The sequence below is a fragment of the Heterodontus francisci genome, chromosome 1 (genome assembly GCF_036365525.1).
Source record: "Heterodontus francisci isolate sHetFra1 chromosome 1, sHetFra1.hap1, whole genome shotgun sequence".
NCBI classification, from domain to species: Eukaryota; Metazoa; Chordata; class Chondrichthyes; order Heterodontiformes; family Heterodontidae; genus Heterodontus; species Heterodontus francisci.
The window spans coordinates 15094772-15107488 of NC_090371.1; the positions used below are offsets into that span (position 1 = coordinate 15094772).

At 44.6% G+C, this 12717-nt stretch overlaps 1 protein-coding gene across 2 annotated transcripts in view; it reads left to right on the forward strand.

Annotated features, from left to right (window-relative positions):
• The first annotated feature begins 2769 nt into the window (after positions 1–2769).
• paip2b (poly(A) binding protein interacting protein 2B) overlaps positions 2770–12717 on the forward strand; it is a 99684-nt gene continuing 89736 nt past the window's right edge. The window contains exon 1 of one of the 2 annotated variants that reach the window (XM_068028684.1): positions 2770–2870. In XM_068028684.1, coding sequence (XP_067884785.1) covers positions 2835–2870 — 36 coding nt within the window. In that variant the 5' untranslated portion in view covers positions 2770–2834. The remainder of the gene's footprint in view (positions 2871–12717) is intronic. The other variant, XM_068028685.1, reaches the window with a different exon arrangement.

Genomic DNA, 12717 nt, shown 5'->3' on the forward strand with positions numbered 1-12717 from the left:
ACATCTTCTCAACATCTACCCTGTCAAGCCCCTTAAAATCTTATATGTTTCAATCAGATCACCTCTCATTCTTCTAAACTCCAATGAATAAAGGCCTAACCTGTTTAGTCGTTCTTGATGAGACAACCCCTTCATCCCAGGAATCAACCGAGTGAACCTTTTCTGAACTACCTCCAAAGCTAGTATATCCTTCCTTAAATACGGGGATCAAAACTGTACACAGTACTCCAGGTGTGGCCTCACCAACACCCTTTACAGTTGTAACAAGACTACCCTATTTTAGCTAACCCCCTAGCAATAAAGGCCAAAATTCCATTTGCCTTCCTAATTACTTGCTGCACCTGCATGCTAACTTTTTGTGTTTCATGTACAAGAACACCCAGATCCCTCTGTACTGCAGTATTTTGTAGTCTTCCTCCATCTAAATAATAATCTGCCTTTTTATTCTTCCTACCAAAATGGATGACTTCACACTTTCCCACATTGAACTCCATCTGCCAAGTTTTTGCCCACTCACTTAACCTATCTATTATCCCTTTGTAGATTCTTTGTGTCCTCATCACAACATGCCTTCCCACCTATTTTTGTATCATCAGCAAATTTGGATACACTATACTCTGTTCCTTCCTGCAAGTCATTGATATAGATAGTGAATAGTTGAGGCCCTAGGACCAATCCTTGTGGCACCCCACTAGTTACGGCTTTCCAACCTGAAAAAGACTCATTGATCCCGACTCTCTGCCTTCTGTGTGTTAGCCAATCCTCAAGTCGTGCCAACACATTACCCCCTATACCGTGAGCTCTTATTTTTTGCAATAAGCTTTTATGTGGCACCTTATCGAACGCCTTCTGAAAATCCAAATACACTACATCTACCGGTTCCCCTTTGTTATATCCTCAAAGAAGTCCAACAAATTTGTCAAACATGATTTCCCTTTCATAAAACCATGTTGACTCTGTTTGATTGCATTATGTTTTTCTAAATGTCCTGCTATTTTTTTCCTTAATAATGGACTCTAGCATTTTCCCAATGACTGATGTTAAGCTAACTGGTCTATATTTTCCTGCTTACTGTCTCCCACCTTTCTTGAAGAGGGGTGTCACATTCGCGGTTTTCCAATCCACTGGTACCCTCCCGGAATCCAGTGAATTTTGGTATATTATGACCAATGCCTCCACTATCTCTGCAGCCATTTCTTTTAACATCCTTGGATGCAGGCCATCAGGTCCTGACGACTTGTCTGCCTTTAGTCCCATCAGTTTGTCCAGCACCTTGTCCCTCGTGATAGAGATGGTTACAAGTTCCTCCCTCCCATTTACACCTTGCTCATCTATTATTGTTGGGATGTTTATAGTGACCTCTACCGTGAAGACCGATGCAAAATATTGGTTTAAATTATCAGCCATTTCCCTGTTATGAATTCCCCAGTCTCATCCTCTAAGGGTCCCACACTTTAGCTCCTCTCTTTTTATATACCCGTAGAAGCTCTTACTGTTTGTTTTTATATTTTTTGCCAATTTACTCTCATCAGTTTTCGCCCTCTTTTATTAGTTTTTTTAGTCATCCGCTAATGGTTTCTAAAAAATTCCCAATCCTCTGGCCTACCACGAGCTTTCGCAGCTTTGTATGCCTTTGTGTTTGATTTGATATTCTCCTTTAACTTCCTTTGTGAATTAACGTGGCAAGCAACTGGAATCTCGGGATCGTGCTTGTGGACTGAGCGGAGGTGTTCCACAAAGCGGGCACCCCATTGTAGAGGAGACCTCATTGTGAGCAGTGAATACAGTATACTAAATTGAAAGAAGTGCAAGCAAATCACTGCTTCACCTGGAAGGAGTGTTTGGGGCCTTGGATGGTGAGGAGAGAGGAGGTAAAAGGCACGTGTTACTCCTCCTACGATTGCATGGGAAGGGGACGAGGTGTCGGGTGATGGAGGAGTAGACCAGGGTGTCGCGAAGGGACGCTTCGGAATGCTGACAGGGGAGGGGAGGGAAAGTTATGTTTGGTGGTACCAAAACTAGTTTGTGTAATCTCTCCTCATAATTTAACCCTAGGAGTTCAGATATCATTCTGGTAAATCTACACTGCATTCCCTGCAAGGCCAATATGTCCTTCCTAAGGTGTGTTGCCTGGAACTGCTCACAGTATTCCTGGTGTGGTCTAACCAAAGCTTTATATAGCTGAAGCATGACTTCTACCCCCTTGTATTCCAGTCCTCCAGACCAGACTTCACCCGGAGTACTGCAGTGGAAATAATGAATTATTAAGTTAACAAATACAGAAATCTCATCAGACTGATAGAATTTTGTTGACCTGGTGGATCCCCCTTGCACCCCTAAGGTCCTGTAATACTAGTCTGAAAGTCTATGTTCTAACTTAGTCATAAACACAATTTTATCTTGTACTTTAGGCCAATTTTGTTTTTTTTTTTGAGCCTGAGGTAGAAGAGAATCCCATTTTGTTATGAAACACAAAAAAAGCTACCAAGTAGTTGTGTGATAGTGTGGATCTTTTCTGTTCTACAACTTGCAGGCATGTGTTGTCCATGAATAGATAATGACTTGAAAGGAAAAGAAGGCTCCTATGTTATTAGAATTCTCTCCCTTGTCATTTTTATTTTTTGATCTTTGTCCTTTCACTCTCAGGCAGTCTACTGCTAAATGCTGGATTATTTACATGGTAGGATGTGTATTGGGAGGGGGTGGGGAAAGATGTAGGTGTCAAATGACCAGTAGTGGCGTCATATTAGCAGCTAAAAAGCTCAGTCTCGAAGGCTTCCACTAGGATTTTGCATGGCTATTGTGAAACATGACTGACGATTTATTATTTCTTGATGGAGTTAAATTTAAATGAAGTTTTCACCTTGATGGTAAGGATCTGTGAAAAGGCTGGTGTTTAGGTCTGTGTTTGCCTATCTAGTTTGTCACAAAGTTTGTTTGTCTGAGTTCTTGCTGAAGGCTGAGTGATCCAGTTTTTATTTAATAGACCACTCTAACCATGTTTTTGCAATATAGAGTTTCTGAAGTTTAGGCCAGTGACATTATGCCAAAAGTCTTTAGTTTTCACCTGGTTCCAAAATTCTCCGAGAGGAGGTTGTGGGGGGTGGTGGTGGAGGGAGGCTAGGTAAACGGTCAGAGGAACGAACACTCAGACCTTGTGAAAATCTGTTATGTTGAATTTCTTATTTGCCAGCCAGATTTTATGGTGTAATGTGCATTCTTAAAAGCTGAGAAATCAAGCTAACAAATGTTAAATGGGCCCAAATCCTAAATTTGATATCCACCTTAGACTTTTACTATGTTCCTGCAGTATGCAGTGTGGGAGATAGAATTTCACTTGAAATCCAACTTTCATTGAGGAATGGTTATGCAGGAGCCATCTTTTTAATCTCTCTTGCCACGTTTACTCTGGTCAAAAGCGGACAGGTGATGTATTCTCAGGTCCCCATTGGTGATAAACAGCTGTGAGGTACTCTGGAGTAGACAAGCTCAACTCTTATTTGTTTTACTTTTATGTTATTGGTTCTTCCAAAACCCACATGCTCTTAGCAAAACGATTGGCCTTTGCTAGGCTCCTTAAGACGCAGATTTATAATCACAATTCCTCATGCAATAAGCTTATACTCTTGAGCTTATTACGTTCAGGTGGAAATTAATGTGGGTAGCTTCCGTTTTTCACCTCCCCAGCTGAACACAGATAGTGTTTTGATAAAAATAGTGTGTTTTCAGTGTCAAATAAGCAGACAAATAACAGGTTTTTTCAAAGGTAAAAAAAAACTTAAACAATTCCCAAAATGGTTGCAACCTCACGTGCACACATTTATACACACATGCATACATAAGAATAGGGAGAGATGAATGGATAAGATGGAATTAAATTCCAAATTGCTGTACAGGAATCCGTTGCTTAAAGAAACAAGTTTTTTTTCGGGAGGAAACTTTTTAACGCTGTTGCAGGTCTGAATGAATGTTCCTTGTCTTGGAGTTGCTGAAGTGTTTTGGTCTTCTGTGGTTAAAACTCAGCCCAAAGTTGATGGTGTGAATCTGGGTTAGTTTCTCAGATGGATAGTCTTGAAGTCGCCTTGCAATTACTCTGCTGCAGTGGTTCAAGTTGTTATTCAGCAGGGTTCTTCTGCTTAACTGGACAGTATCTCTTAGCCTCTGGCTGGAACTGGCTTTCTGTGGTCTTATGTTGATCTCTCCTCTCCAGAGGGCTACTTTTAAGGTAAAATTCTTAAAGGGCCCGCTCCTCAGTTGTTACTATACAATGGTACAGGATATGGAAACCATTGCTATCTGTTGACATTTCAATAGGGACCATTCTGTTACTATGGTGCTACTTCACACTTGTTCATCCTTGTTTGGGCTGTGGAGTCAGTCTGTCTACAGAACCTTTGTTAGTTCATTCCTGTAGGCGACATGTTTAGATAGAGGATCTGGATCGGCGCAGGCTTGGAGGGCCGAAGGGCCTGTTCCTGTGCTGTAATTTTCTTTGTTCTTTTGTTCTTGTACATAGGAGTCATCAATATGTATTGGGCCCCTTGGAATTTCAATATATTCTCCCCAGAGCTAATTCTGATAAAGTTAATAAGTTTCATCTTCAACAGATGGATTTATTTATTGACAGTATAAGAAGGGAACCTGATCTCTACTGTTTTGCCTGTGGTACAAATATGCCCATTTTGTTGTGGTTCAGTTCAACAGTTGACTTTTATTTTGTAATTCCTCCAGTTCATTGTTCATTTCATCACAACCCCTTCCGAACATGACCAGCTGTAATATTGTGGGTGAATTGCAAGCCTGAGGCCAGGTACTTGCCAGAGGAGAGGGTTTAAAAAATAATGCCCTTGAGTTTCTCTGACTGTTTAAAAGCCATATTAATGCCACGTTGGAAGCGTTGGGGCAAACTGTGGTGTGGAGAGGTCTAGTAGTGATAATGGTGTTACTTCTCTGATTTTTCTTTTTACATCTCAGCAATTTAACAATTGTGGTAGAATGGGGGTCCTTAACTTGTCAAAATGTAGCTTTACAAATTGAAGAACCTCTGTATAATGAGTAAATCTACTATTTGCTGTTGCATTGATCCAAGCAGAAAAGGAAGACAAAGAACCAAATTTCTGAACTGATTTGCTGACACCTGTCGACCAGACTTGAGTAAATTATCAGAGGTTGCTACTCAAACAATTTTAAGTTCTGTTGGAAGGGGAAACAATAAACTAAGGAATCACTTAGTTAATTTGTCTTTCTTTCTTTCTTCTTTCTTTTGGGCCTCCTTATCTCGAGAGACAATGGATACGCGCCTGGAGGTGGTCAGTGGTTTGTGAAGCAGCGCCTGGAGTGGCTATAAAGGCCAATTCTGGAGCGACAGGCTCTTCCACAGGTGCTGCAGAGAAATTTGTTTGTTGGGGCTGTTGCACAGTTGGCTCTCCCCTTGCGCCTCTGTCTTTTTTCCTGCCAACTACTAAGTCTCTTCGACTCGCCACAATTTAGCCCTGTCTTTATGGCTGCCCGCCAGCTCTGGCGAATGCTGGCAACTGACTCCCACGACTTGTGATCAATGTCACACGATTTCATGTCGCGTTTGCAGACGTCTTTATAACGGAGACATGGACGGCCGGTGGGTCTGATACCAGTGGCGAGCTCGCTGTACAATGTGTCTTTGGGGATCCTGCCATCTTCCATGCGGCTCACATGGCCAAGCCATCTCAAGCGCCGCTGACTCAGTAGTGTGTATAAGCTGGGGGTGTTGGCCGCTTCAAGGACTTCTGTGTTGGAGATTAGTCCTGCCACTAATTACATAGAATGCTCCAAATGAACGACTTCCCACCTGACTTCATCTTGGCCTATTAACTATTCCTTTCTCCGTGTGCACTTACCTAGTTTCCCCTTAAATACACCAGTGTTGTTCACTTCAACCTTTCCATCTGATAGTCTGATCACTGAGGAAAGAAGTTAAGTTAAACATGATAAAATATTTAAGGGATTGCAGACTACAGCTATGATTATTCATCTGAGAATATTTGAGAAATCTAGGAGAGTCTGAATGCACAAAGTGTACAAAATACTTTGAGAAATGAACCCTGACACGGATGGCTTGTCTCTCGCCCATATTTAGTAATGTCATGGAACAATTTGACAGTTTAAGTTTTTAATGGAAACCTGTGAAGACCTCAGCTCCTGGAACTCAGAATCATAGAATCATTACAGCACAGATGGAGGCCATTTGTGTCTGCACTGGTTCTCTGAACGAAAAATTCACCTAGTACCACCTCCCCGCCTTCTCCCTGTAGCCCAGCACATTCTTCCATTTCAGATAACAATCCTCTTCTCTCTCTAATGCCTCGACTGAACTTGCCTCCATCACACACTCAGGCGATGCATTCCACATCCTAACCACTCGCTGCGTGAAAAAGTTTTTCTTTGTGTCGCCATTGCTTCTTTCACCAATGACCTAAATCTGTGCCCCTTTGTTCTCGATCCTTCCACCAATGGGAACAGTTTTCCCTATGTACTGTCCAGACCCCTCATGATCTTGAACACCCCTATCAAATCTCCACTCAACCTTCTCTCCTCTAAGAGGTCCCGCCATCTCCAGTCTGTGGGTCCCGTCATCTCCAGTCTGTCCACGTAACTGGAGCCATTTTCATGAATCTTTTCTGCACTCTCTCCAGTGCCTTCATCTTTCCTAAAGTGTGGCGCCCAGAACTGGATTCAATACTCCTGTTGAGGCTGAACCAAGTTGAGGGGGCGACGGTGGCGTAATGTCACTGACCTAGTATTCCAGAGGCAAAAACAAGAAATGCTGGAATCACTCAGCAGGTCTGGCAGCATCTGTGGAAAGAGAAGCAGAGTTAACGTTTCGGGTCAGTGACCCTTCCAGAGGCCCAGTATTCCAGAGGCCCAGGCTACTGCTCTGAGGAAACGGGTTCAAATCTCACCATGGCAGCATGTGGAATTCAAATTCAGTTAATTAATAAAAGACTGGACTTTAGTTAGTTTCATGGCACAATTACTGAGGCTATCATAGGTTTTTACAACAATCGTACTTGTTCACTAATGTCCTTTGGGAAGGAAATCTGCTGTCCTTACCTGGTCAGGCCTACATATGACTCCAGACCTACATCAATGTGGTTGACTCTTAACTGCCCTCTGAAATGGCCGAGCAAGCCACTCAGTTGTCAAAGGCAATTAGCGATAGGCAACAAATGCTGGCCTTGCCAGCGATGCCCACGTCCCATGAAGGATTAAAAAACTGGTGTTCTATACGAGTTTAAAATAACGTCCTTTTGTACTCTGTGCCCCTATTAATGAAGCCTAGGATGCTGTTCTTTGGCCTCCTTATCTCGAGAGACAATGGGTAAGCGCCTGGAGGAGGTCAGTGGTGTGTGGAGCAGCGCCTGGAGTGGCTATAAAGGCCAATTCTAGAGTGACAGGCTCTTCCGCAGGTGCTGCAGAAAAATTTGATTGTCGGGGCTGTTATACAGTTGGCTCTTCCCTTGTGTCTCTGTCTTTTTTCCTGCCAACTGCTAAGTCTCTTTGACGCGCCACACTTTAGCCCCGCCTTTATGGCTGACCGCCAGCTCTGGCGAACGCTGACAACTGACTCCCACGACTTGTGATCAATGTCACAGGGTTTCATGTCGTGTTTGCAGACGTCTTTAAAGCGGAGACATGGACGGCCGGTGGGTCTGATACCAGTGGCGAGCTCGCTGTACAATGTGTCTTTGGGGATCTTGCCATCTTCCATGCGGCTCACATGGCCAAGCCATCTCAAGCGCCGCTGACTCAGTAGTGTGTATAAGCTGGGGATGTTGGCCACCTCGAGGACTTCTGTGTTGGAGATAAGGTCCTGCCACCTGATGCCAAGTATTCTCCGGAGGCAGCGAAGATGGAATGAATTGAGACGTCGCTCTTGGCTGACATACGTTGTCCAGGCCTCGCTGCCATAGAGCAAGGTACTGAGGACACAGGCTTGATACACTCGGACTTTTGTGTTCCGTGTCAGTGCGCATTTTCCCACACTCTCTTGGCCAGTCTGGACATAGCAGTGGAAGCCTTTCCCATGCGCTTGTTGATTTCTGCATCTAGAGACAGGTTACTGGTGATAGTTGAGCCGAGGTAGGTGAACTCTTGAACCACTTCCAGAGCGTGGTCGCCAATATTGATGGATGGAGTATTTCTGAAGTCCTGCCCCATGCTGTAAGCTCTGTTAATACATCTCTCAACCTGTCCTGTCACCTTCACTGATTCATGCCTGTATACACCTGATCCCTCTGTTCCTGCACACCCTTTAGAATTGCACCTGATGAAGGGTCACTGACCTGAAACATTAACTCTGCTTCTCTGTCCAAAGATGCTGCCAGACCTGCTGAGTATTTCCAGCATTTCTTGTTTTTATTTCAGTTTTCCAGCATCTGCAGTATTGTTTGTAATACTGTTGTATTAGATTGGTGTAAAAACCGATGATAGCCTCAGTAATTGTGCCATGAAACTAATTTTAAGTTCCAGTCTTTTATTAATTAATTGAATTTGCTTTTTGCTTTTATTTGCTTCCAATTTATCTGGGCCAGATCCATTCTTAACCCATTGAAGTTGGTTTTCCCCCTGTTAATTATCCTCCTTCTGGGTTGTTCCTTGTCTTTTTCCATTGCCAACCTAAACCTTCTGATACAATGATCATTGTTCCCTAAATGTACCCCTACTGACTTGATCCACTTGGCCCACCTCATTCCCAAGAACCAGGTCTAGCAGTGCCTCCTTTCTCAGTGGACTGGAAATATACCGCTTGTAGAAAATTGTCTACCCCCTCTTCCGCTTACACTACTACTATCCCAGTAGATATTTGGCTAATTAAAATCCCCCATTATAACCACTCTATAATTCCTGCACCTGTGAAGCAAATCAAAGCAGTTAGGCCAAATAATCTATTTCTTTGCTGCAGTATCTTTATGCTACAATTAAAGCTAACAAGATGTTTAGTGGCCTGACTTTGCAGCAAGAAGCAGTGGCACCAATTTTTCGGAATATGCCAGGCACCTGAATGTTTATACTCTGAGGTCTTGGATGGGTGTGTCTCAGCAGTGAATAATTCAACTCTTAGCTACCAACTTAGTCAAGTATTATAAGGCAAATGCATCAATTCTGTTTGTAAATGATTTGTCTCTGTCTCTCGCCCTGTTGTCTTGCCGCATCCCACAGCCCTGTGGTTCAGCAACTGATGTAATTCTCTTTTCATTCATGGAATATGAGCGTCACTGGCAAGGCCAGCATTTATTGTCCAAGCCTAATTGCCCTTGAAGGTGGCAGTGAGCTGCCTTCTTGAATTGCTGCTGTCCAGTGGTGTCTGTATATCCACAGTGCTGTTAGGGAGGGAGTTCCAGGATTTTGACCCAGCAATAGTGAAGGAACGGCAATATAGTTCCAAGACAGGATGATGTATGTATGGCTTGGAGGGGAATTTGCAGGTGGTGGTATTCCCATGCATCTGCTGCCCTTGTCCTTCTAGGTGGTAGAGGTCGCAGGTTTGGAAGGTGCTGTCTAAGGAGCCTTGGTGCATTGCTGCAGTGCATCTTGTAGATGGTACACACTGCTGCCACTGTGTGTCAGTGGTGGAGGGAGTGAATGTTTGTGGATGGGGGTACAATCAAGCGGGCTACTTTGTCCTGGATGTTGTCGAGCTTCTTGAGTGTTGTTGGAGCTGCACCCATCCAGGCAAGTGGCGAGTATTCCATCACACTCCCAACTTGTGCCTTGTAGATAGTGGACAGGATTTGGGGAGTCAGGAGGTGAGTTACTCGCCGCAGGATTCCTAGCCTCTGACCTGCTCTTGTAGCCATGGTATTTATGTGGTTACTCCAGTTGAGTTTCTGGTCAATGGTAGCCCCCGGAGGTTGATAGAGGGGGATTCAGCGATGGTAATGCCATTGAATGTCAAGGGGAGATGGTTCGATTCTCTCTTGTTTGAAATAGTCATTGCCCGGCACTTGTGTGACGCGATTGTATCTTGCCACTTATCAGCCCAAGCCTGGATATTGTCCAGGTCTTTCTGCATTTCTGCATGGACTGCTTCAGTATCTGAGGAGTTGCGAATGGTGCTGAACATTGTGCAGTCATCAGCGAACATCCCCACTTCTGACCTTATGATTGAAGGAAGTTCATTGATGAAGCAGCTGAAGCTGGTTGTGCCTAGGACACTACCCTGCTGAGATGTCCTGGAGCTGAGATGATTGACCTGCAACAACCACAGCCATCTTCCTTTGTGCTAGGTACGTCTCCAACCGTGGAGAGTTTTCCCCCTGATTCCAATTGACTCCAGTTTTGCTAGGGCTCCTTGATGTCATGCTTGGTCAAATGCTGCCTTGGTGTTAAGGGCAGTCACTCTCACCTCACCTCTTCAGTTCAGCTCTTTTGTCCATGTTTGAACCAAGGCTGCAATGAGGTCAGGAGCTGAGTGGCCCTGGCGGAACCCAAACTGAGCGCCAATGAGCAGGCTATTGCTAAGCAAGTGCCACTTGATAGCACTGTTGACGACACCTTCCATTGCTTTACTGATGATTGAGAGTAGACTGATGGGGCAGTAATTGACCGGATTAGACTGTCCTGCTTTTTGTGTACAGGACATACCTGGGCTATTTTCCACATTGCCGGGTAGATGAGAGTGTTGCAACTATACTTGAACAGCGTGTCTCGGGGCGCGGCACGTTCTGGAGCATAGGTCTTCAGTACTATTGCTGGAATGTTGTCAGGGCCCATAGCCTTTGCAGTATCCAGTTCCTTCAGTTATTTCTTGATATCATGTGGAGTGAATCGAATTGGCTGAAGACTGGCGTCTGTGATGCTGGGGAGAACGTGAATGCGTTGGAGGCGGTTTAGAGGAGGTTTACTAGATTGATACAAAGTTATGAGTGGCATGGACAGAGTGGATAGACAGAAGCTTTTTCCCAGGGTGGAAGAGTCAGTTACTAGGGGACATAAGTTTAAGGTGCGAGGAAAAAGTTTAGAGGGGATGTGCGAGGCAAGTTCTTTACACAGAGGGTGGTGAGTACCTGGAACGTGCTGCCGGGGGAGGTGGTGGAAGCAGGTATGATAGCGACATTTAAGAGGCATCTTGACAAATATGTGAATAGGATGGGAATAGGGGGATACGGACCCCGGAAGTACAGAAGGTTTTAGTTTAGACAGGCATTAAGATCGGCGCAGGCTTGGAGGGCCGAATGGCCTGTTCCTGTGCTGTACTGTTCTTTGTTCTTTGTTGTTTTGATACCTGGAATGAGCGGCTTGTCTTATGAGGAAAGGTTGGACAGACTGGGCTTGTTTTCATTGGAGTTTATAAGAGTGAAGGGAGACTTGATTGACGGTGAATGTGAAGGGGATGTTTCCTCTTGTGGGTGAGTCCAGAACTAGGGGGCACTGTTTGAAAATTAGGGGTTGCCCTTTTAGGAAAGAGCCGAGGAGAAATTTTTTCTCTGAGCTTTGGAATTCTCTGCCTCAGAAGGTGGTGGAGGTGGGGGGTCATTGAATATTTTTAAGGTGAAGGTAGATAGATTCTTGTTAGGCAAGGGAATCAATGATTATTGGGGCAAGATGGGAGTATGGAATTCAAGACAGTAACAGATCAGACATGATCTTATTAAATGGCAGAGCAGGCTCAACGGGCTGAATGGCCTACTTCTAATTTGTATGGTCGTATGGACCTCAGGAGGAGGCCGAAATGGATCATCAACTTGGCACTTCTGACTGAAGATTGTTGCGAATGCTTCAGCCTTGGCTTTTGCACTGATGTGCTGGGCTCCTCCATCATTGAGGATGGGGATATTTGTGGAGCCACCTCCTCCAGTTAGTTGCTTAATTGTCCACCACCATTCACTTCTGGATGTGGCAGGACTGCAGAGCTTAGATCTGATCTGTTGGTTATGGGATCGCTTATTTCTGTGCATCGCATGCTGCTTACGCTGTTTGGCACGCAAGTAGTTCTGGGTTGTAGTTTCACCAGGTTGATATCTCATTTTGAGGTATGCCTGGTGATGCTCCTAGCAACCCCTCCTGCACTTTTCATTGAACCAGGGTTGGTCCCCCAGCTTGATGGTAGAGTGGGGGATCTGCAGGGCCATGAGATTACAGATTGTGCTCGAGTACAATTCTGTTGCTGATGATGACCTACAGAACCTCATGGAAGTCCAGTTTTGCATTGCTAGATCTGTTCAAAATTTATCACCTTTAGCACGGTGGTAGTGCCACACAACACAATGGAGGGTATCGTCAGTGTGAAGATGGGACTTTGTCTCCACAAGGACTGTGTGATGATCACTCCTACCAATACAGATGCATCTGCGGCAGGCAGGTTGGTGAGGACGAGGTCAAGTATATTTTTCCCTCTTGGTTCCCTCACCACCTGCAGCAGACCCAATCTAGCAGCTATGTCCTTTAGGACTCGGCCAGCTCGGTCAGTAATGGTGCTACTGAGCCACTCTTGGTGATGGACATTGAAATCCCCCACCTAGAGTACATTCTGTGCCCTTGCCACCCTCAGTGCTTCCTCCAAGTGCTGTTCAACATGGAGGAGTACTGATTCATCAGCTGCGTGGTAGGGGTGGGGGCACGGTAGGTGGTAATCAGCAAGAGGTTTCTTTGCCCATGTTTGACCTGATGCCACAAGACTTGGAGGGTGGTGGTGTTTGTTGGATTATGTGTTTCGAGATTAATACAAACAAAGCTGAA